The 26,964-nt window shown below is 42.0% G+C and overlaps 1 protein-coding gene across 4 annotated transcripts in view; it reads right to left on the bottom strand.

Moving 5' to 3' along the window:
- PANK1 (pantothenate kinase 1) overlaps nt 1-26,964 on the bottom strand; it is a 52,679-nt gene that overhangs the window by 19,938 nt on the left and 5,777 nt on the right. For all 4 annotated transcript variants that reach the window (XM_037156582.2, XM_037156585.2, XM_037156584.2 and 1 more), the window contains one exon: nt 1,621-1,973. In XM_037156582.2, the coding sequence (XP_037012477.2) occupies nt 1,621-1,973 (353 nt within the window). The remainder of the gene's footprint in view (nt 1-1,620; nt 1,974-26,964) is intronic.

Below are 26,964 nucleotides of genomic sequence, written 5' to 3'. Positions count from 1 at the left end.
AGGACTTTGTAATCTCTCTTTAGCTTTAGCTTTCTTATCCGTACAGCACAAGAATGCCGTACTTCCTGTATTCCAGAGATCACTTCTAGTTCTGATGTCCTAAAAATCAGATGATGAAACTAAGGCCCACAGGAGGGACAGATCTCACCCAAAGTTACCTGGCTAGTTAATGAAGACACAGGCCTAGAATCCAGGTTCAATGTTTTTTTGCTTATGAGCTCCAATTTAATTTTCATGTTCCTGGATCTCAGTTTTAGAATTCTTTGATCATTGGACCTCTGTGATGGGAAAAAGATCCCATGAATCATTTAAGTAGGTGGCAGCGTCAAATTCTACAGCTAGGTAGGGAAAGGGGACATGAAAGAAGCTAACACATGAGTATAATCAGTCTCACTTAGGGTACTGTGGTAGGACTCCTCAGCAGAAACTACTTAGTATATAATCAAAGAGATAAACAATGTTAGCTTTAATGATAGAAAGAAAATATTCACTTATAGCTGAATACCATGAATAACTCATTGACTCCTTAATTTATTCATTAATGATAGACTTTGACAAGACTGGATTACATTAGTTCCAGGACAGGGTTCACTTCAGCAACCCATATACATTACTTCCACAACAAAATGCCACTAATTTGTACTCTAGGCTCTGAGAAAATGTACTTTATGTCTCACATCACTACGCTTTCAACTTTCGGGCAAGACTAATCCCCAAACCGTCCAACCTTCCCTTCTCCTATGTTCAATCACTTTTGTTAATCTAGTTCCCTTTACTTTGTTCACCTATTTTTTCTCACTTTATTTTCTGTGAGATGAGGCTGGACAGTACGGAGATGACCTTGGCTGCAGAGATGGGAAAACTGGAACACACAGGTGTTAAGGGATTCCTAAATAAAGAGAAAGTTCGGAATCCGTGGCATGCACTCAGATCTTCCATTTAGCCAAATGTGTCCAATTCCAGTGGGTAACCCAGGGTTGGAAAGCAGTGCCCACCAGGATACGGCATGAGTCTTATCGTGCAGCACCACACTCCCCAAGTCGTGGTCACTAACAAAGGAATTCACCTTTAAATAATATCAAGAAGTTCATTTTTGTTTGTAACACTTCTGAATGACATCCGTAAAATAAAAAGACAGTGCAAATGGGTAGACAGAAGTAATCATTTTTATTACGATTTATAGGAAGGCTTTCCTGTGGGCCTCAGTCTATAGATCTGTAAAACCAGCACAGTGATTATGCTTTTCAGGGAGTGGTGGTATTTGTGGAAAACTCTAAAATACTTCAGAAGGGAATTCTGTATATCATCTTCTCTTTAGTGTACTGTGCGGCAGTAATCATAACGAAAGTGATGATGATAGCTAATATTTATTGAGCATTAACAAAGCACTAGGTACATATTATCTCATTTAATCTTTTGCATAACAACCCTATGGGGTAGTAATTATTCATATAAATGAGGAAACTGAGGCAGAGAGGTAAAGTAAACTTAAGCAAAACCCCAAGGCTAGTAGTAATCTAGTTCTTTGGTATGAGACACCATGATTTTGGACATATGAGAGGTTTTCTTTCTTTCTCTAAGGGGTGGTTTTGTTGTTTTAACAAGGACAAACCCACATACCATTCTGAAGTCCTCTTCGAACTTGAAAGCCCCGCCTCCTGTGGCACAGAGAGTGGTGTGAAGGCTGGAGAAGTTCTTTTCGCTGCCCATCTGAATGAACAGGTGCATGGCACAGCTGGGGAAGCGGATGAAGTGCAGGTTCCCTTTGCGCCCACACATGGTCAAGTTTTTCAGTTCCAGGTGGACATCTCGGATCCCAGTTTTCCCATAAGCGGTGTTGGAAGTCAAATACTTCCTGATGCTCTTCAGGTTCTCCACTTCCTCTTGCTCCTCTTCAGCTGTAATATCCTTCGGTTCAAAGTAGACCAACTTAACCAGCGTTCCACCGATATCCATGCCAAACCACGGAAATGCTAGAGGACAGAAAGACAGAGTGCCGATTAACTCTACACATGTCAAGAAATACTCGGTTTTTTAATATTCAATAACTAAATGCCATGGTGTCACATCTAAATGTGCACTTAACATCCAGTTTACTTGATTTTACCTGTTTATGTACAACAGGCAAGGAGAAATTCACAATTTAAATGGTGCCCGTGATTCTGCCAACACTCCACTCAATTAGAGCCTGTAGCAAGACTGATTGAGATGATAAATAGAACTGTGCAGTTCCCTAAGCCAGTCTCAGTTCCCATGCGCTTCTCAGAGCTTGAAAATCTCACCAAGACGGGTGCAGCTCCAGTACTTAAAAGGTACATCTGTCCCGTACATCATGGCTCCCAAAGGCTATTTTATCAGAATCCTAGCCAAAGAAACACTGACTGATTCTGATGCCAGAGAAGCCGGCTATGCTAAGTGTACCAAAAGACAGCATACTGATTTCTAACCCTCATGGTGCCTTCCTAGAGCACTTTTCAATGATAATTTTTGTAGCATTTGACTTTTGCCTCTGTGAGCTGACTTTATAAGGCATAACTCCACTGCTTTAATCTACCGAATAAATAGGAAGCAGAAAGGGAAGAAAAGTGGGCTATGACAGATGATGGGCAGACATGATGATCCCTACGGTGGCTGAATTCTAGAGAGAACAGCTCCTGTTACATCCGCTTTCTTTCTGTATTAAGCAGAGACACTCGCTCTGTTTCCACTGGCCCACCCAGAATTCCCCAACCAGCTGCGTGTTACAATTGCCTTTAACACTCCAATTCCTGGTCCTCTACCACAAATTCTGATCTTATTCAGGGGCGGGACCTGGGCATGAGTATTTTTCAAAAAGTTCCCCAGTGGTTCCAATCTACAGGCTGAGAACTACAAACCAGAAGAACCACAGCCACGGTCAGGCCCACGAATAAGCATAGCTCCTGACCAGGTCTGCAACGCAAAGTCGTACTTTGGATGCTGGTACACGTATGTAACTCACAGATGACACTTTGCGGTCCATTTTCCAAAACTCACTCCATTGTGTAAACACGCACACACACAGCGTGTCTTCGAATAACACTGTTTTGTTATAATGTTGATGAGATGTCATAGGAACTTAACTCTTGTTTGCATCAATTAGCCTACGGTAAAACTGGTTTTATTATATGTCATTTCACTTAAAGTTACACAGAAACTATGAACATTACATGAGTACTTACAACTGCTGGAGTTGTTGGCTTATGAAAAACTGAATCTCCATTGTACTTATTTTTACTGCTGTTAAGAGAACTGGCTGAGCTTCTGAACCAGCCGGACTTTATTTAGAGGCAACCTCGAAAGCGGATACTGTGCTGTCATATTCTGTGCAATGAACAGAAAGCAAACCCAAATGTGTAGCCAAAGTCTGGAGCCTCCCTTGTCCTTCCCTCAGCAGACACCAGAAGCTAAATCTGAATCTGTAATATTAAAGCTGAGTAAAGACCCAGGGAGTTAAAATGACTGTTTTCAAAAAGTTTATTTTATGTAGCCCTAGAGAACATCCATATGAGCCCTGGTCAAACTGTGCATATTATGCCTAGAGATTACATTGCCAGGGACATAGGTGGACCTGCAAAAGTTCCTTTTTCTAAGCAGCCCACTACCCTCCCCATCCATGTGTTGGGGAAAAAGGAGGGGGCGGTACACAGGAGGAAGCCGTCCCTGTACACGGAATCTTCTTTCCTGTGCATTACTGCTGTCATTTAGCTGTAGCTGCACCACACTGGGCAAGCAGTAACTCTGACAGTTTGGGAAAACAGAATTCCAAACTCCCGAAAGATTAAGATCAACAAATTCCACTGATCAAACCAAGTTAACAACAAATGGCTTATTATCTTCGTGAAACAACTCCCACACAGCCCAGTGTAGGCAGGGAAGCTTGCTCTTCTTAGCAGAAGATAATAGAAAAGTGGAAACAGCTCATCCCTACTAGTCAAATGAGCTCCCAAATGATGTTTCTTGGTCCACTCTCTAAAAATCATTGTGCCATCAGCATGGTCCACAGGGTAGGTAAAGGGCGAAGCCCTGAGCCAGGATTCAGAACAACTGCTTTCTAGAAACGGCTAGCTCACTGCAACTCTCTCTACCTCTCTGGACCTCAATTCCCTCAGCTGTGAAAAGTGGATTACATTAGAATGGTCTCCAGTTCCTTCCCTACGATAAATTTTCTTTAAAAATTGGATTCTTTAAAAAGTACAAAAATTAATCACAACCAGCCTTCACCTTATAGGTTAACCAGAGCCCTACTTTCAAACTAATGAAACACTCTGACATGTCAACAGGTGGCCGGGCTGTGCAATCGGTATTGCAGTTGTAGTCCATTCTTATCAAAGTAGGGTAAACACATACACCTGGGGGGGTAGGGGAAGAGTATTCCGGAACACTGGTAGGATGACCACTTTGGAAAGACTCTGGCAACACCCGTTAAAATTAAAAGTGCACATACATTTTTCACCCAGCTAATCCCTCTCCTGGACCTTATTTTTAAAATCACCAGTATTGAAGGATAGGTATCAGAATGTTCATGGCAGCACCCTTTAGAGCAGCCAAATTAAAAATAAACAAAAACCAGAAACAAAAGTGCATGCTCTTTAATAAGGAAACTACTGTTCAATAAAATGTGTATCTTTCCCAACCACGGAATACTGGGCAGCCATTAAAATAGAATAAGTGAGACCTACGCTAGCTCCCTGGAGAGAGATCCCCAATTTTCTGCTAATGAGAAAACCAAAAGATTCATAGAAGTGTAAATAATTTCTTTACCCTATTTGGTCTGAGAAGAAAGGAGGTGAGGGAGAGGTGAGGAATAAGAAGAAAAGGGGGAAGGGACAGAGGAGGGAGGAAGCCCCGGTGTGTTTCTGACTGCATGAGCCCTCGGAAGTGTAGACAAGTACACCCCCCAAGGCTGTTACTCTCATTAGAAGGTGGCAGCTAGAGGTCAGGGGAGAGGATGGAGCAAATCCTACACCTAGAGCATACGGAAGTAAATTTAGAAAGAATTCAGCGATAAGGAACATCAGGAGACATCTCGGCACAGAATGGACAGAACAAGCAGTGTGAAACCCAGAAAGCAATCTAGTTCTGCAGCAGAAATCCAGCGCTCACCCAGCCACAGCTGCCGCCGGCCCTCTGGGCTGAGCGGTGGCTGAGCGGCCTCTTGTTGGGCTGCGTATGGGTTAGTACAGGCCGCTGCAAAGAAGTCTCACTTTTGAGAACACAACAGGGGACACCTCGACATTATGTAAGTTGTTTAGAGGCCTGGTTTCTTCTTCCTGCTTCACCTGCAGCTCATTGTCCAGCCATTTCAAAGCTTTCGTTGGCAACTCAACAGAACAGTGGGACAAGTGTCGGTTTTAAAAATGCAGACTGCAATACTGTATTAGTTTAAATGGCAGTAGAAATTGCTTTCATTTGCCTATGTTCCTTTCTTACCTTCATGGAAAACTGAATGCTCTTATATTCACATTTTAATGCTTTTATAGAGGTGTCATATTTTTATTTATTGATTTTTTTTGAGAGAAAGACATCGATTTGTTGGTCCACTTATTTATGTATTCATTGGCTGATTCTTGCACGTGCCCTGACCAGGGATCGAACCCACGACCTTGGCGTACTGTGATGACGCTCTGACTGACCAAGCTACTTGGCCAGGGCAGAACAGTGTCATATTTTTAAATGTACAATTTTATTTATTTCTCTTCCTGATATCAAGAGGTCTCCCTACATCTAAGCTTCCATATACAAGCTGCAGATGGAGACAGAAAAGAAGGGGAAGGAAGACCATCCCAACGCAGCTGTCACTTATGACTCATTTTTCCTTTAACCCAGGATATCCAGATGTTTCGATAAATTTAGCTGGACCACTGATTAAGAGTCTGTCCCGTGTTTGCCAGAAGTGATGGTGGTTCTAGACACAGAACGTTTGCATTCATCCTTTACTCCTCCACATTACACCAGATGTCATGATCTAAAATTTCTAGAATATTCATCAAGGGTGTTCAGAAGGAGGCGAGGTTCAAACCGTATAAGAAAATGCCAACAAGTAAACTGATCTACTCATTCAAAATGGTTTCTTCCATAATGAGGTGTGTCTAAACTAGAAGCTGACATTCATAAAAGCAGGTGCTACAGAGAAGTGGTTGAATCAATTACAGTTATATGTCTCAACATGAATAAGTCTCAAAAACAATGCTGAAGGGCATCTGCTTAAATGGTGAGAACAGACATGTAGGTCATTGCATTAATTTGGAGGCATGAGACCCTCTAACAGTGGTGTCCAACCTGTGGCCCATGGGCCACATGTGGCTTAGGATGCCTATGAATGGGGCCCTACACAAACTCATAAATGTACTTAAAATATTATGAGCTTGCTTTGTGATTACATGTCACAGTGTATTTAACGTGTGGCCCAAGACAACTCTTCTTCTTCCAGTGTGGCCCAGAGATGCCAAAGGTTGGACGCCCCTGCTAGAACTTCCCTAAACTGATGGGAAGCATTCCAGATAGCGGCTGACCTGTCAGCCTAGGTCCTAGAGTAAAGATGAAACCAATCCTCAATGAAATACAGCACAAGCATGAAATAAACCTTCGTCCTTTAAACCACTGAGATTTGGGAGCCGTCTGTTGCTGCAGCAGAACCTGGCCCATTCTCACGGCTGCTTGACATGGAGCGCTACTTCAACAGCAACAAAAAAAGTGACGCTGGCTTAGAGGCCAGGCAGCAAGGGGGAAACAAATTTTGGAGGCTGGCAAAGCATTTGGTAAAACCATTATGTGTGATAACTTGGAAGGCAGATAAATACCCAAAGAACTGGGAGAGCTCACGTAAGAGGTTTGAGGTCAAGTGTTAGTAGCATGTGTTGGTGACTGTTAGCTACTGTTGGCTGAACTTGAAAAGGTGTGACCCAGAAAAGAGTAAGAGATGGGCTCAGAAAGTAACTGATGGCTTCACAAACAAAGAGGAAAGGGAATAGAGTCCATCAAGCCAGACTTGCAGGGCTGGGAAAAAGCAGCTGCTTCTCTTCCCCAACACTTATAAATGATAAAACTCAGAAAGCCTTTGAGTGAAAAAGATCAATTAGCACTTAGCGTGGGCATGAGGTTCAGAGGAAGAAAATGACTATCACACTCACTCTTTAACACTCTAAATGGTTAAGATGTCCCCAACTAAAGATGCGGTTAAGGTTGTGGCTTCTTAGTTAATTCTTTCAATTATAATAGTTCAGGAGAAAAGACACTAGAGGTGTGGCTTCCCCACCAAAGCCTGACAGGTTCCAAGTGTCAGCAACTAAATCAATTAAGAAAGGCTGGAAGCACAGCACGGAGGCATGCAGTGAATGTTAGCACGATACCAAGAACAGAAGGCTGGGCATAAGGAAATAAACTAGAGTGAAACAGTTAAGAAATGTATTTCCTTTGGAAAAGAGTTGTACTGGCAAAGGAACCAAGAGCCTGAGCCTGAACCTGAACAGGCTGGAAAAACTGTTCAAGGCCTGGAAGAACTCCAGAGTCCCCAATCCTGTGACGTCAGGAAGCAGCAGAGAAACCTGCTCAGCCTCCACGGAGAACACACTTAAGACCTGATCAAACTGGCTGCTGGGAAAAGCCAAGGGCTGAAGACCTCCCCAAGAGGAGAATCAGGACCCGAACAGAATATTCTCCACCAACAAGGCAGGAAGCCCTAAAGATTTCAGAAGTGCTTCAAAATTAGAATGACTAAGGTTCAGTGAATGTCTCCTACTCACCTCCTTTCTGAATAGGAGTGTATCTTGGGCTTTCCAATCTTTGTTTCACCAGTATATGTATATTAACATACAATGTGAGGGGGTGGTGAACAGCAGGTAACTTGACTCTTTTACTTCAGAAGTTTCTGGATCAAGAGTTGATGACAAAACGCATTTATATCACCCCCTAATTTAGAGCCAACTGTGTACCATGCAGGTGCTGGAGCTGGGTAGGTCTGGGGTTGCTTCCACTGGGGAGGGGTCAGCTGTGTCTTACCTGCCGGTGAGAGAGGGGGCCAAATGCCTGGTGAACAGAAACACAAACTGTGGCAGTCACTGGTGCTGCTGGCCAAATATTTCTGGTCCTCTTCCTTCTGGCCCATGGGGTCAGACTGTCACTCCTGGCCATTTTATAACTGAGACAGACTGTGTTCCTCACCTAGCCAGTGAGTCGTGAATGGGAATGGCCTGTCACTTCAGGCAAGAGCACCCCGGGCTCGTGTGAGCCTCTTCAGAACTCGTTCTCTGTTCCGGTGAGCAGCGAAATTCAAGGTGAATAGGACTGCTCCATCATTTGGGCCACAGAGTAAAGATGAGCCACAAAGGAGCCCCTCATCACCCCTCAATGGACTTGTAGGGTGAAAGAGAAAGAACCTGTGCTATTTTAAGTCATGGCATTTGGAGGTCATTTGTCACTGTGGGGTGATCCTAACGCCCCCTGCATCACAACCTGTGGCTGGTGTTTTCCCTGAAACCGTCCCCTCCTGCAGCACCAGGCCCAGGGACCGCCGGTATCACAGATAAACATGTGGGGGCCGAGTGCTAACGAAAAGGTACGCGGGTCCTGCTGCATTCATTTCGGACTAAAAACTTCTCTAAACACAACCCAGGACTGGCAATCTGCTAGTAGTTAAAACCCTGAAACGAATCTGTATTCCAAACATTGTGGTGAAAATAATAAAAAATTTTATTGGTAGTCATGGCTTTAAAACAAAGCCTGTATCTCAAAGACCTTTCACAGCACTGGAAGAGTCTCTGAGGGGACTTCCTCGTTCCGCAGTAAATCTCAAAGGTTAGGAGTGAACTCTCAATAGCAAAAGTGAGAGGGTGGGGGTTGGGGGTGTGGGAAGCAACCACCACCGAAAAGGTTTCCTACCAGTCGAAAGCAAAACAATTTTAAAGAGCTAAAGGAGCCTGACAAAATCTACTGCCTCTTGGACAAACAGCCCCAAAGCTTTAAGGTGTTCCTGGTGAGGCCAAGTCCCCTAACACTAATGTTCCTTCCTGCATGTAAATTAGGCACCGGCTGCCCAATATCAGCTCCTCTGGCACAGAAGTGACTCACCAACAAGTTGCCATCACAGAAAGTGTAACAGATCTCTCGCGGTTCCACCAGGCTGGAATTTACTGTCATAACAACATGTCGTGAATAGGGAGTGGCGGGACAGAATTCCTTTTCCCACTATTTGTGAATAGATTTGTTAGGCAAAGTAGTAGGTGGGAACGATGTCTGAGGATTGTGTAACCAACAGAAAAAAAGACTTTTAAAGCCCATTTGGAGACATATTGACACTATGTAAATAATAATCATGTTAGAGTTGCTTAAGGACCTCTACATGTTTTAAAAAACAACTTTCTTCAATGAGGTCCAGGTGTGGAACAGAACTGTCTTTCTTTAAGAACTTGCTCTCTGAGGGCTAGCCTTCCCCTGACCATGTCTAAATTTGGTTGATAGTAGAATGTAATTCTTTGCTAATATAGTCATAGAAAAATTTAACTTTAAGAACTGGAATGGACCTTCCATAGAGTCTAACATCCTGTTTACAGATAAAAAGTAGGGCTTAGAAAGATCAAGGGATTGCCTAAGGTCAGTCACACTAGGTATCGTCAGAGTCCACTTTCAGTGTCAGGAGACGACACAGCCCCCATCCTGCAAGGCTGGCCGGAGTGGACTTGTCCGTCAACAGTAGCTGAGAACATCCCAACAAATGGAGGGACGGTGAGGAAGTTTCTTTATGGAGCCACTAATGAATCTGTAAGAGGGGTGAACTAACTAATCACCAAGGTTCTGTTTAGTCCATCATCCCAAACACATATACACAAAGCCCTCCCAAACCATATTTTTCACAGCATTTTTAAAAATAGAGTTGAAAACCTAAGAACTATTTAAGATCCTTGAAAAAAGTGGTAAATGTAAAATTTAATAAAAGGGTTTCTGTAACACTGTAGAGAAAGCCATAATTACTGCACAGAGAGCAATCTGCTAAACATTAAATACTCTGTGCAGAGAAACATGAGTCACAGTTTCTTTCAAATTAATGCATACCAGATTCCTTCAGTTTCAATTTTAGTCACATGGCAATACCCAGTGCTGGCAAGGGTACAAGGAAACAAGCACTCCAAGTGCTGATGGGAATGTAAACTGCTGGAACCTTTCCATGGGGCTATTTGGAAATATATATTAAAAAGCTCCAGATTGCTGTACCCTTTGATATATTAGTTCCACTTCACACTAAGTAAATAATTATGCATGCATTCAAAACTTTACCTTAAAAATCACTGAAGGTTTACCACAACAATGAGAAAACTAAGTTATTGTCCAAAAATAAATGACTATTTGCTTTGCAGGATGGCACTTAATGATGTGAGAATGTTCATTATGTATTATTAAGTGCAAAGATCAAGTGACTAAATGGTACACTTCATACAATTGCAATTCTGTGTAAAAATGAAATGGCTATTTGCAAAAAAAATCAAAACACAACAAAACAAACATGAGAAACTTTAGGCTGAAATGCTAAAGGCCTTTTCTGGATCCTGAATCAGGGTGACTTTTTTCTTCTTCTTCTGAATTTTCTGATGATGCTTTCCAATTCTCTACAGTCAATGCATTTAATCCTCATAATCAGAGTTATTGTAGCATTCTCAATCAAAAACTTCTTTGTAATGATACAAGATAAAGAATTCTCTTAACTTGGCTTCAACGGGCAAATAGCTGGTTTATGGCTCTAGCCATGGAAACGAGCCTGCCTGCATTCCCCCATCTCACACACTCCTTCCCTTCCCAGGCAGGGCCCTACCTGTACTAAGCATGTTAGCCTTTAGGCTCAAACCCTCAAGCATGAGAAGGAAGAGCAGCACGGGCTGAAGGTCTGGCCTCATCCCCTTGGTGCTGGGACGAGAAAGGTGAAATTAGACAATCATGTGATGCTGGGGTGGGAGGCTGATTTATCTTGGTGACCCTACTCTGCTGGTTCCACTGTTGGGGTAATTACGCAAAACTAAAAATTAAAAAAGAGAAAAAGTGCCAGAGAAGGAATGGAAAACAAGATTTTATATTCCAGTACCCACCTTAACCCTGAAAGAAAACCAACCAATTGTAACAGCAGTAACTGAGAAGTCTTGAGAACAGAAAACCAAATACAACTCACTGAAGTCAGCATGAACAAAGCTGAGATCAACCACGTAAAACATCGTACAAACCATAAGAAAGCTTTCAATCGAGTCAGTAATATGTAAGTTGTATTGAGAGAGAGAAAGGGCGAGAGATAAGGAAACCTGACACCCAAGAGCAGAGTTGTCTAGCTAGTCAGGTGGCCACCACCACCAGGTCTCTCTCAGGTAGGAATTTAGGATAGGAAGAGAGGTGATTGACCCACCTGCATTCGCTACTGTCAGGGCAAAACGCTTATGTTAGATTTGGCATTTCAAAAGCCACTTAAAGGGACAGAGGTGTGTTTTCAGGAAAGGATCACTGTGGGAAAGGTCATACGCCCCTGTGTGACAATAGCCCTTCTCCCGCTGACACGGCCTCCGATTCTGATCAACTTTCTCCCTCGCACCCACGCAAGGGCGGGAACAAAGGGCGGATCGTATTCTCATATTCGAGAGGGAAAAGGAACCGTGAGGACTGCTTTCGGGACTTCTGAGGCAAGAAATAGTATCACGTCGGCCCCCAGAACTGAGCCTGGATTTCGCCGCCGTTGCCCGAACTGTCTGTGGGGCTTCCCTGGCTCACTGCCTAGGGCCTGCAGTATTTTTTTAACAATCATGAAAATACTTTAATTTCTTGTAAAATCAGAAGAAAACATATAAACTTTCAGCTCACAAAAAAATGTTATACTAAATATCACATCAATGCAGTCATCTTTAATACCAGCACAGTAGTAAGATATCATTTTTCTTTCTTTCTTATGGAGGAAGGGGGCCCATGAAAGCCGGCCTGTTCCACATTCTGCTTCACACTCAACCCAGGTTAGAACCGACAGGATACCACCCCAGAGCTGACTTTGAACTTGCCATTTAAACTGGACGGACCTGCAATGCTTTGTTTATAATTGTATTCTTAAAGCAACTTCAATTTTAGTGTTTGTTGCAACTAAATTTTAAAGTCAAGAATTTGATTATGTTTATTTTAAAAACTAGTAGGTATACCCACACACTATGTCCCAAATTTGCCTCGTGATAAAAACAAGACTGCCAGACCCTTGTCTGCAGGCTCTGATGCAGTGGGGCTGGAGGAAGTGTTTTCACTGAGGGGCCTCTGTAATTCTCACTGGTCAAGTTCAAAACCACTGTTCCAGCTGAATCAAAATGAATACTTTAAGCTGGACCACAACTTCAAAGTAAGAAACTGGAATTTGAATGAGCTGTCCTTGCTTGTGACTTCGAGGGACTCAGGCTGGCAGCTGAGGACAAGGCAAGGAAATGACCTGGTAGACATTCCTGTTCCCACGAGTGCCTTGAACACATCTAATTGCTTGCTAATGAAATTACTTATGGGCAATTTATTACATGAGTGCTGCAGGTGGTTTTCAAATTTTAAGCACAGCTTCTGGATGGATGATACAGCTATTATCCATCCATGCCTAAACCCCATGGCTATCACTTTAGAGACATTCCACGTATAATTAAATTTTGTAATTCTGCTCCTTTCTCCCAGGGGCTCCCATTTTAAAGTTAACCAGGCATTCCTCCATAAAGAAGTTAGGTCTGGCCCTGGCTGGCTAGCTCATTTGGTTAGAGTGTCATCCTAAGATGCCAAGGTTGCAGGTTTGATCCTCAGTCAAGGCACGTATAAGAATCAACCAATGACTTAATAAGTAAGTGAAAGAAGAAATCAACATTTCTTTCTCTCTCCCTCTCTATAAAATTCATTTAAGGAGAAGGAGAAAAAAGGAGAAGTAGTATTTAGGCAGACATTCTTTGACTTGAAAACCATGTGATTGACCATGAAACAGACAGTAACACCAACATAAAAGCTATGTTACTTTTTTCGTTTGTCTTTTAAGGTTAAGATTTGAGAGAGGAATGCGCTCGCAGGGAGCCGTTCCTAGATCTGGACTGGGAGGAAGCAGCGGCAAGATAAAACTAGAGATAAGGGAATCTGAAATGTCAAATACATGAGGTTAAAAATATGTTTCCATGATTCCCTTCCTCAAGTCCCTGAGCAGCTCGGTGAAGTACAGTTTCTTTCCCAGGGTCCTGGGACATCTCCCTACCTCCCTTATAAGAGAAATCAGACTAGAAAGAGGGGGCCACTCTGGTGACCACTGAGTTCATCTCCTTCCCATCATCCCTACAGTCAAGCCCTACACTGCTGCTCCAGGTCTTCAGAAGGGGAAGTGGAAGGCACATGAAATTTGCTCCCCATTTCCAAGGTATGTTCTCAGGCTAACAGATACTAACTAATCATCCCTAATTCCCTACGACTACTAAGGTTATCATCCCTATTCCCTACCAAGAAGCTGCTTGTCCTGCCAAATCTAAAGACAAGGGAGGGTAAATGTTAACCTCTCTGTGGTCCTTGTCTTTAATTACACCACCTTCCTCAGCAGAAATATAGTCCCTGGACTAAAAAGAAGATCTCACAGATTTGACTATGCAGACACAGGCCAAAAGACACGAGTGCCCCTGTGCGACCATCTCCATGGTGACTACTGCAGCCACCAGAGCTGATCATGGCTTCCACCCAGAAAGGCTCATCCAGCTACCCAACACCCTGCACTGTGGCTCAGGATGCTAATCTCATTACTTGCTTACACAAATCCCAGTTTAAACCACCAAGAGGTTTAGCTTTCTGTCTTGACAAACCACCAGGGCACGCTTCCTTACTTCAGGGATGCTCCTGACAATTCAGCACCAGAGAGTGGTTAATTAAAGAGGCTCTGGGGAAAACAGCATGGCTAGTCGGCACAGCCGGGCAGAACAACACAGTTTGTTCCCTTGTTTTACTTTGACAGCAAATGTCTGGCGAATCTCTAAAATTGAGCTGAGTGGGGACCAAGGAAAGTTTTGCCAACTGCTTGCCTGCAATGCAAGCTGAAATAAAGAGGTCAGACGCATCCTTGGCAAGTAATATGAGACCTATGGGCTTTTGCATCCATCGATTCATTGAACAGATATGTATTTTGTTCCTAGACGGTGTGAAGCCCTATGGCAGAACTGGAAGGTGGCAATGAACTTGGACTGACATTCTAGTCTGCAAAGACTTGCTGTCAATCAAGATGTCTGGAAATAAGTGAAAATTCTGCTGAGTGAAATTCACATTGCCCTAGTACCAGACACTACTTAATTAAAGCAATCCTTTAATATTTACAAATGGCAGCTCTATGCAGGCTTCCCCCTTAAGCACAGTAACTGTAACAAAGCAAAACCTGACACCTCCTAACCATTCAAGGACCTTATAATTAAACTGGAGATGACAGTCAAACCTAAAGAAAGTTCAAAATCATAGCATGTTAGTGCTGGAAGGACATAAGAGCTCTTTCAGGGAAATGCACATCAAAACCACAAGGAAATACCACCTCAAACTCTAGATGGCAATAATCTAAAAAAATGGAAAATAACAAGTGTTTGTGAGGATGTGGAGAAACTAGAACCTTCAGACACCACTTGTGAAATAAAAAATAGTGCAGTCCCTTTGGAAAAGAGTCTGGAAGTTTTGCAAAAGGTTGAACATAAGTTAGTTTATTATCTAGTAAGTCTACTCTTAGGTTTGCACCCAAGAGAAATAAACACATATGTCCATACAAACACTTGTATGCTAGTGTTCATGCGCATTACTCATAACAGCCAAAAAGGGGAAGCAACCCAAATGTCTACCAAGCAATGAATGAACAAATAACATGTGATATCTCCATCAATGAAATACCAGTTGGAAATAAATAGGAACAAGATACTGATACACATGAATGAGCCTTGAGAACACTAAGGGAAGTGAAAGGAGCCAACCACACAAAACCACATATTACATAATTCCATTTATATGAAATGACCACGATAAGTAAACCTATGGAGTCAGAAAGACTACTGATTGCCTAGGGTTGAGAGTCTAGGGGGAAAGAGAGAGTGGCTGCTAACAAGTTTTTTGGAGGGGAAGTCAGAGAGCCCCAAAATTGTAAGGTGTAGTATAGGGAATAAAGGCGATATTGTAATAACCATGTATGGTGATGGATGGTTGCTTGTCTTTGGGTGGAGATCACTTTGTGAGGCTTATACATGTCGAATCACTGTTTTGTACAGTGATATAATATAACACTGTATATCAATTTTAATTAAAAATAGAATTGTGGCGATGGTTGCACTCAATATGCTAAAAAAACATTGAACTGTACACTTTAAATGTTGTATTTCAGTGAAGCAGATTTTATACATATACAAAGCTCTGCTTTTCAGAGATAACTTAACGTTTCAAATATAAGTGCCAGCTCTGGTTTTCACAGATAACACTTAAAATATAAATGCCCTGACCAGAGAGGCTCAGTTGGTTGGGTGTTGACCTGCAAAGCGAAAGGTCACCAGTTCGATTCCTAGACATGGCTGGGTTGTGGGTTCGGTCTTCTGTTTGGGGTGCATGTGAAAGGCAACCAATTGATATTTCTCTCTCTCATCGATGTTTTTCTCCCTCTCTTTCTCCTTCCCTTCCCCTCTCTCTAAAAATAAAGTCTTTAAAAATAAAATATAAATGCCAAATTACAATCGTTTTTGAAGGAAATCTTTCTAAAATGTATGATCTACTTTCCCATATTCTTAAAGAAATTTTTAGCTCTTTCTGATAACTCGAGGTCATATCAGAGTCAGTTATTGTGCCTACTATATACTGCTGTTCTCAGGAACCACATAAACCTGTGCTTCCTAGGCTGCTACGGTTTAAGTATTCTTTTGTCTTTATTATAGCTTTCTATGTCCTGCTTTTGGACTAACTATTCATTTTTTGCTGCTGCTGGTATTACTGCAGTCTGTCTATCCAAAACCTGCCATGAATACAGAAAAACCAGAAAAATCAAGTCTGTCAAACTGTGTGTTCAATAAGAATACAGAGAGACTCAGAGAGAGCACAGGAAGTATTTCAAGTATGAAATGCATAAGTAGACGCAATTTTATCGACTTTCCAACACTGATTTTGGTTGCTCAGAAGTGCTTCCTTCCTTCCTTCCAGGTTCTCAGCTGCCTTCTGGGTTATTGGTGACAAGTTTGCCAGAAGTGATGATGACTGTAACTAATAATAAATGGGTTTTTTTTTTTACTATAACAATCTTTAGCAAAGGCACAGCTAGATATAACATCTAACTGGGAAGAGAGTAAAACTTAAAAGTATAAATATGAATTTTAAAACATTTTATTTATTTGGCAGCATTTAGTTTGGGGGCATATGTCCTTCTTAGGTTGTGAAAGTGAGAGTTTCAAACTCTTTAGCATGGGAACTTTTTTGTTCTATTATTTCTTAACCATGGACCTCACGTATGAAAGAGATAAAAAGCAACATCTTATGTATACTGGTTCATTTTACCTCCCCAAAATCACATTTCTTGTAAAGCCAGTGAGAATGATGCTGTTTTGCTGAACAAAAGGGCTGGAGAACTGTCGCTTCCCCATGACAGCCGTGGCCCATGAACTTGCCGCACCCTATCCGTTTGCATCCCACTACGTTGGGGAGCCCACTCACTGCACAGGAAGGGGGAGCCAATCCTAGCTGTTTTCCTAACAGCTTTCCTTGCGATTTTAGGGAGTTTTTGAATCAAAACTGATTCAGTCGTTTGAAAAGATTTACTGAAAATGTTCCACAAAAAGCTGAATACTAAAATTATCTTAACCACTCCTCACTTTGCTTATAGTCGATATAAAAGTCAAACAGAAAGCACCTAACCCTGCTAAGTGTTGAAAAGCCAAGAGCAGCATTGCTGGGACTTGACAGGTTAGCCATTTACTTGTTATTACATAACTGACCCAAGCCAAAGAGAGAACACTGGCCAAGCAAATCGACTCAAGCTTCTCTGAAAAACGAATCCAGTTTGGTACACAGGAGCCGAAGTGGTGTATTGGCTTGTGCGGTTTTGTATGGACATACAGGCATAGGCCAAACTTTTTAAAAGACTTCATGAAGTGCTGCAGACTCACCAATAAATGGTCTATTTATAAGAATTCAGAAGCTTATTCCAATGTCTGTAAATAATGCGTTAGCCCAGCAGCAGCATTGCGCGAACTAACACTCAGGGCTCACTAAATGCCAGGCACTGTGCTAAGAGCTTCCCATGCAGCATTGAATTTAATTCTCATATCCCAAGGAGGTAGGCAGGCACTGACGTTATGCTCATTGTATAGCTGAAGAAACCAAGGCTCAGAGACATTAAGGAGCCCACCCAAACATTAGTTAGGTGGTCCCCCACAGGCTTTCTAATTACAGCTTTTAAGCAGACAACAATATTTTTAGAAAAGAACTTTGAATGAATTATTTGAACCCCTTAAAGTTCCATCCTTTACATAGCTGATGCATAACAAACACCCAGACAGAAACATGAAAGAGCAAACCTGAACATTTTGTCCACCGTGACTTACACAATCCGGTATAAAAACTGATATTAGTGATGCCCCTGTATTATTAGAAAATATTAAATGATGCTCATTATTCTGTTAAAGAAGGCAGGGGTGTATAAAACGCATGTGAGGCCCATTTTGCATAAGACGGAATAAGTCCTGAAACTAGTAAAAAGTAAGCCAGCTCTGGCAGTTCTCTCTCTGGGTGAGAATTCCATGACGGTTCATCGGTCTGACGTTTCATCCCTAGGAATGCCTGACAAGAAAGAGTGACACCGAACAGACTCAGGGCTTCGTCTTCGGTCCAGGTTCCACCCTGGACCAGCACGGCCAGCCTCCAGGGGCTGCACCCAGGCAGTCCTAAGTGTTAGCTTGCCTGCTCACACCAATGACTCTTGTGCACACTAACGACTTTTGAGGAGTGGAGAGGAGCAGAATTCTTTTAATATTATTCCTAACCTGTCAATCTCAAAACAAAAACTACAGAGGAGATACTGAATTTCTAAACCCAGTGATTTGGGGGTGATCCCAAAGCACCTTTTTTGGCAGAGGACTGTATCATTCCGAGAATGAGGTTTCAAATCTCGGACCATGAAAAAATGGTTAAAAATTAATAATAAACAAAATGCTAACCGGTACTGAGAAATGAATCCTCAGAAACAGCCCAGTATCAGATTATCATCTATATCTATCAACAAATGGAAAGAAATAACGTGAACTGTGTTTAGACAATGCATTTATTATCTAATTGTGTATCATAAAATACCAGTCACTCCAACTGGATACAATATATTGTTCACTTTTTCAGACAGTAACAGATTATGATTTATGTTCTTTAAAAGAGTTCTTTTAGGACTTGAACAGATTCTTCTCCAGGGAAGACATACAGAGGGTCCAGAGATATATGAAAAGATGCTCAGTATCACTAGCCATGAGAGAGATGCAAATTAAAACCATAATGAGATACCGCTTCATTACCGGTCAGAATGGCCATTATAAACAAATCAACAAACAACTGTTGGAGAGGATGCAGAGAAAAGGGAACCCTAGTGCACTGTTGGTGGGAATGCAGACTGGTGCAACCACTCAGGAAAACAGTATGGAATTTTCTCAGAAAACTAAAAATGGAACTTTTGACCCAGCAATTCCACTGCTAGGATTATATCCTAAGAACTCTGAAACAACAATCCAAAAGAACCTATGCACCCCAATGTTCATAGCAGCACAATTTACAATAGCTAAGTGCTGGAAGCAACCTAAGTGCCCATCAGTAAATGAACAGATCAGAAAACTATGGTGCATTTACACAGTGGAATTCTATGCAGGAAAAAAAAAAGAAGGAGCTCCTACCCTTTGCGACAGCATGGATGGAACTAGACAGCATTATGCTAAGTGAAATAAGCCAAGTGGTGAAAGACAAATACATATGATCTCATTTTTAACAGGAACCTAATCAACAAAACGAACAAGCAAGAAAAATATAACCAAAGACATTGAAATAGAGAACAGGCTGACAGTGACCAGAGGGGTGAGGGGAGGGAGTTATAGAGGAAAATGGTGAAGGGTTTGCAGAAACGATTATAAAGGACACATGGACAATAACAGGGGGTGGTGGAAATGGGAGGGAGGTGGGGAGGCCTGGGGTGTTGAGCTGGGGTAGGGGGGAAGGCAGAAAACTGTACCTGAACAACAATAAAAATAAATAAATAAAAATGAAAAAATTACTAAAAACGAGTTCTCTTAGAAATACATATGAGAACATTTACCACTGAAATGATATGATATCTGAGATTTGCTTCAATATCATCAGTTTGGGAGGGGAAAGGTCCCGTGTCATAGATAAAGTAAGACTGAACATGAGTTGATCGTGATAGGAGCTGAGTGATGAGTAATTAGCAGTTATCTATCCTCTACACCCTGGGTTTTTATAACTTCTAAATTTTTCCTAAATAAAAAGATTGTTTTTAAATTTCAACATTCACCTAATATTCACTCAGGGCAGTGAGAGGACAGATGGAGTACAATGAGTTTACCCTTGGACTTCAATTCCAACGGGTATGAAGGGGAAGTCCCATCTTTGCCTCACAGCTCCTGTGTATGGAACCAAACTTACCAAGCTCCTTCCCTCTTTGGCTGGAACAAACTTCAACCTGCTTGTCCTACCCAGAAACCTGCAGTGAAGATATTGTGGCAACTCCACCCTGACATTTCAGCAGCAGCAGCAACATGGATACTGGAATGGTGCCGGTCTCAACTGGGGCCAGATTTACACCTAGCTAAAGAAAGAAATGTTGGCATTCCCTAATCCCTAAGTAATATATGTGGAACTCAAAATAACCCAAGTCATTTAAAATAAAAATAGTGAATCATGAGATAAGGATAAAGAAGTTCAAAGTTATGAATTTCCTATGATTAATACATTGCTGTATGTATATATACATATATATCATGAAGGCATATAGTATATTCCTTTCTTCTTTCCTTGGTTCCTGCTACTTGCTGGTACACTTAACACCTGCTCGTTCTACTTACTGGGCAATTCAGCACTGGGCCCAACTGTATTTGAGGTAGGAATTGAAGAGGGAGATAGGGAGGCAGATAATAATATGATTCTAAAGTCTACCCTTGCACCCTAGTGGGCCCTCAAATATTTATAGAATACTGTCTTTCCTGAGGACAAGGCTCCCTCACCTAACCTGTCTTCTGGCATTGTCCTACTTAGCAGAGGACACGTTGACCTTTCCTCCCATTCTCTGCCTCCCATGCTTTAATAATTCAGTTTGTATTACTGATGCTCTCTGGGACTTTTCTCTGAGTGACATGTGACCTGAATCCCAGTCAGTGGTGTACTGGTAAATGCTTAACAACTGGCTCTCTGAAAATAAAGCCCTAACTCCCAGTATTTGCCAATTTTCATTGCATAAACACACCCACTTTGGCCAATTTGAAGCTACAAACACAAGGACACTGAATGCAGAGTTGGGAAGCAATGCATATACCCAGCTCCCAGAGCCTGTAGGAGCCAATGCCAGCACACTACCGGGGCTCCTGTGGGACCCCCACCACTCTTCTGAAAGTGTGGATGGAATATTATGTGGTCGCCCCAAAGAATAAATCACATTTCGGCCAGCTCCTCATAGTAAGAACCTTCCTGAAAAGGTACAAGGACATGACGTTTCCTTGGCCAAACTGATAATATTACCTTCCTTCCCTAAATGTATAGCATCGCTTTAGACTTTTTTCATCAAACATAGGCAGTTGGGGAAGTGTAAATAGTAACATCCTCAACTATGCTCAAGTCCTGTGACGCGCAGCACAGTGATTTGTGGAACTACCAGAGCATCTGAGTGAAATCAAGCCAAGCACCAGCATCGGACTGCCCTCCAGCTCAGAGCCACGTGAGACTCAGTGTCACCCAACATTGAATGCAGTACCTGGCCCAAAGGAATAAAAGCCAGTTTGCCCCTGTGGGACCCACGGGGATTATGAAATCTCAGTGTTCAAGGCCTCCCAGGTCAACACTTACCTGATGCCTTTATGAAAACCCCAAGAAGCCGTCCTGCAGTCTGAACTTGAATACTTTCTAGCACCCCAATACAACCTGCACTGAATCTCACGGGTGATGAAGTCTGGCAAGGGAGGGCTTAGGTCTTGGTTCTTCAGAGGGTAGGACCCCAAGAAAAAGTCAAGGTGAAACAACTGTATTTAACTACTAATGACCTGTCATGTAGAAGATATTAGGTATACTGTACTGTCAAGGAACACAGGGTAAAATGTACGGGGAGGCAGATTTTGACTTACTATAAGGAGGGACGTCTAACACCACCACCCATAAAAATAGCTAACATTTACTGAGTGCTTATGTTTTGCTGGAAGCCTCACCACACTGCTTACACATGTCAAGCTTGAGGTGAACTAAGTCCATCCCAGTCTCTTTCACTCCTGGACTGCTGACCTCAAGCTAGAGAGAATTTGTTTGTCTAGAAGCCTCAGAGGGTTCCTGGTAACTAGCACTGCCCAGGCTGGCCACAGGTCACAGATGTTGACAAAGGGCCAGATTGTCCCGAGCTGCGATCTAAAATCCCTGTGGCCTCAGAGGCAGCACAGGGTCAAGGCCAGGCACACCAGAAGGTTCGTATGCTAGTCACAAAGGCAACAGGTGCCCAGAAATATGTGTCCTCATCTGCCAGAATGAAGTTTGCTTGGCTGTGGGTTAAAACTCAGGTCCAAGAACTGGATGCAGCTGCTTTGAATTCTGAAGCCCCGTTCAAGTCATTCAGCTTTCATAAAGGAGAAATGCTCACTTTCCAATCCTTGTCTCTTTGGTGCATATCTGCCTCTCTCAAGGCCTGAGATATCAAACAGCAGAGATCAAAGGGAGGTAATAATTCCCTTTTTAAAAGGAACTTTGTCCTGACACTAGATGAGCAGTCATGTGAATTATACTTTCTTCTTACAAAGTTGCCAGCATCGCTCTCATGCAGGGGATACTCACTGTACTCAGTCTCCGCAGTCGTAATGGAGCAATCTATGAAAGTGACAGTGAGGTCACAACTTGTGACATGGGTCAGATATCCTTCTAGAAATATCAGAGGGAATTAGGGGAAATTCCATTCAGGTGATGTCAGTTCAAGTTGGAGGATACGGAGAAACCCAGTCTCAAAAAGGCTCTCAGCTGGAACAAGATGAGTTCATGGGAATTCCGAGATTTAAGAAAGTTTTAAAAGCCTCTGTAGTACCCTGGCCGGATATTCAGCTGGTTAGAACATTATTGCCATACACCAAGGTTGCTGGTTCGATCCCTGGTCAGGGTGCATACAAGAATCGATTGATGAATCGATGCATAAATAAGTGAAATGAATTGATGTTTCTTTCTCTCTCTTTCCTTTTCACTCTCTAAAATAAATAAATACATATATATATCTCTATTCCTAACAGCAATAACATGAATAATAAATGCCCCGTATTAATAGTAGCTAGTATTAATAGTAAAATATCCTTTACTATGTACACACCAGGGCCCGGGCATTCTACTACACACCTGATGTTGTCTACGTTTCTACACGGGCACCATTTATTTCTACTCAACAAAGCGAGCTTCTGAGAAGTTAAGAATCTCACACTTAATAGTAAAATGAGCATCTGAATCCAGGTCTGGTGGCTCCACTCCAGAAACTGCCGCACTTCCCAGGAACTCGCCAGCATTTCATGGCCCAGCAGAGTCGAAATCTGAACTTAGGCAGCTTTACCCTGAGTACTTGAGCCCTCCCTCAGCTTCTCCTGCAGAGGAAGATCATGACAGTAACTGTCTCCCTCCATTTGGTCGGCTTTAACAGAAGTACCATACACTGGGTAGCTTATAAACAACAGGAATTTATTTCTCACAGTGCTGGAATCCAAGATAAGGTCCTGGCAGATCTGCTGTCTGATTAGGACCAGCTTCCTAGATGGCCAGCTGTCTGTTCGCTGCGACCTCGCACGGCAGAAGGGGCCAGCGAGCTCTCCGGGATTTCTTTTATAAGGGCACTAATCCCAATGGTGAGGGCTCAAACATCATGACCTAACAATCACCCCCTAAAGGCCCTACCTCTTAACACCAACACCCTGGGGTTAAGATGTAGTATATGGATTTGGAGGGACAGGAACTTTCAACCGGCAGAGATTCCTACCTCACAGGGTGCTGGGAGTATCTGGTGCTACCGTTAACTTCCACACATAGAGGAACTTTTTGCCAAAGGTGTAAAAATTTCATACACTTATCTCTTCTGAAAGTTTTACAGAACATACTTCTTTTTCCCAACGTATATCACAAGCTCATTGGGGCAGAAAAGAATGTCAGCTAGCTGGCCGTGGAGTTGGACTTGCGTTGGTATTTTGACCCTGCCGCTCACTGGTGACAGGTTTAGGGCAGGTTGCTTCACTTCTCTGATCCTCCCTTTCCCCATCTGTCAAATGCAGAGTGGGAGTGGTAATTGTGTGCTTTCATAAAAACACACACAGAACAATAGGCACATGGCTGTTGCTCAAGAATAGCTACTCTAATTACTCAATCAAGCAAAGTGACCACTGTAGGGACCCACTATGGTCCTAATTTTTCTATCCTTTTTCCAAACTATAAAGAAATCTCTAGAGGACACAAAATTAATGCTCAGAAATCAATGGCATTTTTATACACCAATTATGAGCTATCAGAAAGATGAAGTAAGAAAACAATTTCATTTGTTATTGCAACAAAAAATAATAATAGTAAAGTACCTAAGAATAAAGTTAACGAAGGAGGTAAAAGGCCTATACTCAGAAAACCATAGGCCATTACAGAAAAAAACTGAAGAAGATACAAATGAGTGGAAGCACACACTGTGTTCATAGATAAGAGGGATTAACATCATTAAACTGTCCATACTACCCAAAACAATCTATACATTCAACACAATTCCTATTAAAATACCAATTGCATATTTCATAGAACTAGAACAAACATTCCAAAAATTTACATGGAACCAAAAAAGACCCTGAAGAGTCTCAACAATCTTGCAAAAATAAGAACAAAGCTAAAGAACAATATCACGACTCCTGATATTAAACTATGCTTCAAGGCCACTATAATAAAAACAGCCTGGTGCTGGCATAAGAACAGACACCTAGATCAACAGAACAGAGAGCCCAGAAATAAACCCATGCCTGTATGATCAATTGAAATTTGACAAAGGTGGCAAACGCATACAATGGAGCGAAGACAGTCTCTTCAGTAAACTGTGTTGGGAAGACTGGACTGGTACATGCAAAAAAAAAAAAAAAATGAAACTAGACCATCAACTTACACTATACACCAGAATAAACTCAAAATGGATAAAAGCCTTCAATGTAAGTTATGAAACCACAAAAATCCTAAAAGAAAGCATAGGCAGTAAAATCTCAAATATCCCACACAGCGATATATCTGTTGACGTGTCTCCTAAGGCATTAAAAATAAAGGAAAAAATAAACAAATGGGACTACATCAAATTTAAAAGCTTCTGCACGATTAAAGAAATCATCAGCAGGACGAATAGGAAACCCACTATAAGGAGAACATTTTTGCCAATGACACATCTGATAAGGGTTTAATCTCCAAAATAACAAAGAACTAATACCAGGAAGACAAACCACCCAATTAAGAAATGGGTAAAAGACCTGAACAGACACTTCTCCAAAGAGGACATATGGAGGGCCCACAGACATGTGAAAAAATGCTCAACATCACTAATCATCAGACACATGCAAATTAAAACCTCAATGAGCTATCACTTACACCTGTCAGAAAGGCCATCATCAATAAATCAAACAATAAGAATTGGTGAGGATGTGAAGCAAAGGGAAGCCTCATGCACTGTTGATGGGAATGTAGACTAGTACAGCCACTGTGGAAAACAGCATGGAGCTTCCTTAAAAATTTTTAAATGGAATTTCCTTTTGACCCAAAGATTCCACTTCTGGGAATATATCCCAAGGAGCCCAAAACACCAATGCAAAAAATATATACGCACCCCTATGTTTATAGCAGCGCTATTTTTACAACAGCCATGATTTGGAAACAGCCTAAGTGCCCAGGAGTAGACAAGTGGATGAAAAAGCTGTGGTACAGCACATTTACATAAGAGAATACTATACAGCAGTAAAAAAGACACTTATATTTTGCAACAGCATGGATGGACCTGGAGAGTGTTGTGCTAAGTGAATTAAGCCAGTCAGTGAAAGACAAACACTCCATGATCTCATTTACATGTGTAATCTGATTAACACAATAAACTAACCAACAAAATAGTAACAGAAGCTCAGATACATGAAACAGACTGACAGCTGCCAGAAAGGAGTGAGAGGGGTGAAGGGGGTGGAGATGGTGAAGGGATCTGACCAAGAACATTTATGCACAACCCATCGACAGAGACAACAATGTGGTGATTGACTTACGGAGAAGAGAGAGTGGGGCAGGGTGGAGGTGGGTAAAGAGAGAAAAAGTGGGAACAACCGTAATAGCATAAACAATAAAAATAAATTAACACAAGTAAATAAATCTGGAGAGGTCCAATTATTTTGTAACTGCCTTTAAAAATAATATTCTATCAACTCTGAATCATTTGCTTCTTTCTTCCAAGGAGAAACACAAACACACATACACGTGATTAGCCAACTCTAAGCATCTAAAAGAAATCATAAATGAGTAATGAGATACCAAGCTTGACACTTGCACTATCTAGAGAAAGGGTCTACTTAGAAATTCTGGCCTTGGCTGGTGTGGCTCAGTGGATTGAGTGCCGGCCTGTAAACCAAAGGGTCACTGGTCTGATTCCCAGTCAGGACACATGCCTGGGTTGCGGGCCAGGTCCCTAGAAAGGGATGCACCCTTCAAAGGCAACCATACATTGATGTTTCCCTCTCTCCTTGTTTTCCCCTCTCTCTAAAAATACAGTTTCCGTACCTGGTTCAAAATACTGTCATCCCATCATGAATACTGGCTTACATATTAAAAGCTAAAGCACATGTAATTAAATATAACAGAAGTCAAACCTTGATTTATTTTTATTTTGATGGTAACTGGTTGGTATTAAAACACACACACACACACACACACACACACACACACACACGCACGCACGCATACACATGCCTGGCTGGTGTGGCTCAGTGAATTGAGCCTGGGCCTGCAAATCAAGGGGTTACTGGTTCGATTTCTGGTCAGGGCACATACCTGGGTTGCAGGCTGGGTACCTAGTAGAAGGTGCATGAGAGGCAACCACACAATTGCTGTTTCTCTCCCTCTCTTTCTACCTCCCTTCCCCTCTTTCTAAAAATAAATAAATAAAACCTTTAAAAAATAATAATAAAAGACACACAATTAAAGGTACACTATCACACACACACACACACACACATACAGAAACCTCTGAAACCTGCCAATTAAAACCAACGCTCTTTTGTTTCCCTACTAATTCTTTCTCCAAAACCATGATGGATTTTGCTTTATTGGCTTGTTTAATGTCCCACATGTTAAAAATTAACAGCACTCTTTCCATCTTTGGTTACTATGCCAAACAAAATATGCTTTATATTAATGCTGAAATCCACTTACTGATCTTTTGAGGAAAAGTGGTGTTCATATGTCTACCAGACCCTGACACCTGACTTAACCACTTGAACATTGAGTGTGCTCTTGCTTTCCATTTTGGTCTTTCGTTCTTAAATCTGCAATACTTCTCATCCATCTAGTACTGATTATATATTTAAAAATGCAGCCCTGGCTGGTGTGGCTCAGCGGATTGAGTGCAGGCCCACAAACCAAGAAACTGCGGGTTCAATTCCCAGTCAGGGCACCATGCCTGGGTTGTAGGCCAAGTCCCGAGTGTAGGGCATGCCAAGAGGCAACCAC

Source organism: Artibeus jamaicensis, unplaced genomic scaffold, assembly GCF_021234435.1.
Source record: "Artibeus jamaicensis isolate MK-2021 breed Jamaican fruit bat unplaced genomic scaffold, CSHL_Jam_final contig_332, whole genome shotgun sequence".
Taxonomy (NCBI): Eukaryota; Metazoa; Chordata; class Mammalia; order Chiroptera; family Phyllostomidae; genus Artibeus; species Artibeus jamaicensis.
Note: the sequence above shows the minus strand (reverse complement) of the source record. Positions and strands in the feature narration are given on the sequence as shown.